General features: G+C 36.5%; 1 protein-coding gene across 1 annotated transcript; it reads left to right on the top strand.

Annotated features, from left to right (window-relative positions):
- The first annotated feature begins 907 nt into the window (after positions 1-907).
- Positions 908-1,451, top strand: LOC128640539 (protein Flattop-like). Its single transcript, XM_053693011.1, has one exon. The coding sequence runs from the start codon at positions 933-935 to the stop codon at positions 1,449-1,451; it is 519 nt and encodes a 172-aa protein (XP_053548986.1). The 5' UTR covers positions 908-932.
- Positions 1,452-2,323: the final 872 nt, after the last annotated feature.

Here is a 2,323-nt window from a genome sequence, read left to right on the forward strand (position 1 = left end):
AATTTGCTGCCCCCAACATCGCCACCACCTACCTACAGTTATTAACCCCTAATCTGCCACTCCCGATATCACTGCCACTATATTAAAGTTATTAACCCCTATTCCGGCTCTCTCCGACATTGCTGCCACTAAATAAAGGTATTAACCCCTAAACTTCTGGCCTCCCACATCACTACCACTAAATAAACCTATTAACCCCTAAACTGCCAGCCCCCTACATCGCAACAGTCTAAATTAAACTATATTAACCCCTAAACCTAACCCTAACGTAACCCTAACCGTAACCCTAACCCTAAACCTAACACCCCCTAACTTTAACATAATTAAAATAGAGCTAAACTAAAGTTACAATTATTAACTAAATAATACCTATTTAAAACTAAATACTTACCTGTGAAATAAAACCTTAGCTAGCTACAATATAACTAATAGTTATATTGTAGCTAGCTTAGGTTTTATTTATATTTCACAGGAAAGTTTGTATTTTTTTTTTTTTTTGAATATTTATTGAGGTTTTTATATATTGACAGAGTGAGAATACAAGGAATTGAAAGGTCAAGGCAGTGCAGTGGTTATACAGTAAGATAATGCCTTGTTTCAAAAGCAAAAAACTGTGTGATAATCAGAACTTGCAAGTCAAGTATATTAGTTGCAACATATCAAGTAATAAAGGAGGTATCAACAATAAGATAAAACACACAACAATGAAACCTTGTTTTTCTTAATAATTATAGAATTGATGTAACTATAACATATGCCACTCATGGGACAGATAGATGAGTAATTTAATGGCGATTGGTAGTTACGTGGAGGTCACTCTTGGAACATTCGATAAAGGATAAGGGAAAATCTTTAGACAAGAGCTGCTTTAAAATTGGGAGGGGGGCGTGTCCGGGAAATTTAATGATAAGCAACATGATATAGGGAAGACCATGGCTACAAATTACAGTGCTAATCAGTATCAGAGTGCCTTCACTTCCTACAAACTGCAAAACTGGAGTATCCCCAAAGCATACAAGGAGCGTCCCTCTACCCATGATGGTCACACACAGTTCATAACCAACGATAGAGGTCATCTACTGCCTGGAGTCCCAAAATCAAAAGCCAGTCCATGGGGAACATTCATTGGGACCTGGGATATACCCTTGAAAATCCCACCTTCCAAACTTAACTTGACTTCCCGCTCTGCAAATGCTTCTAAACGACTTGTAAACTGGATCCAGAGTGCAACTCCTCTCATTAGCGCTTGTAATGGTCTGCAACCTCAAATAACTGGCAAGGTATCTCAAAGTGCAGACAACATGGAAGATAACCCTGTAATCCACAAACCTAGTAAGAGTATCAGTCAAGAGGATAATCATTTTTTAGAAGGAAATGCCGGGAGAAACTCACAAGAACCTCAGGCTGAGAGTCGACTAGGAACATGTAAAGAGTTCCCAGAGAAGATATAGACAGTGGAGAGAAAGAAATGTCTTCACTGTGCTAAGGGATGCATGCTTGTTTTAGTGGATTGTTTTTTATCGCACCAGTAGCCAAACTAATAAAAAAAAAACATCAATAATTAAAGCTCATTATCAAATAAGTACATTAACATCTGCTAGGACACATAAAATAGATGTGAGCATGGGCAAGCATTTTGTAATTTAGCAGTGAGAGTATAATGGTTGCTTTATAAGTAGTGATATGGGCAGATAGATTTAAATAAATGGAGGAAGTAGCGTTGTTTTGTTTTTTTTTATGTAAAGTTTTTATGGAGGTTGACAGATGTAAAAACAACAAACAGCTTGCTAACATATGTGAAAGTAAGATAACATCAGTCACATTACAGAACATAATAAGAAAAATGACAACAACATACATATTTTTTTCTGTTGAATATTAAACATTGTCTAATAGTAAAGCCAGAAATGTTACTAGGGTAAATAAACTAGGCTTAAAAAATTAGGAACCTCTTTTAAAATATTATAATGATCCCTCTAATTACGCTAAGGGTCGCTCATGGGCCCAATCGAGAGGAGATTTACACAGAGAAGAACTGAAATGATGAGAACGGTCACTTTGGGACCTAGGTAAAATTATGGAGTATTGATACTGATGATAGATATAGAAAAGCAGTGGGCAAGCGTGGCTCTGATAAATACCCTAAGTAACAAGGGCTAGTAATATTGTGAGATTAATGCTAGAGAGCCTTTAGGTTAGAAACTCACCATGTGTCAGTAGAAATAGAAACCATACATAACATATGTGAGCAGATTTGGTCTTAGTAACCTTCCTGAAACCAGTTAATATTCCAGCCTATATATGGGATAATTACTGAAGTTAG

This window comes from Bombina bombina, chromosome 9, assembly GCF_027579735.1.
Source record: "Bombina bombina isolate aBomBom1 chromosome 9, aBomBom1.pri, whole genome shotgun sequence".
NCBI lineage: Eukaryota > Metazoa > Chordata > Amphibia > Anura > Bombinatoridae > Bombina > Bombina bombina.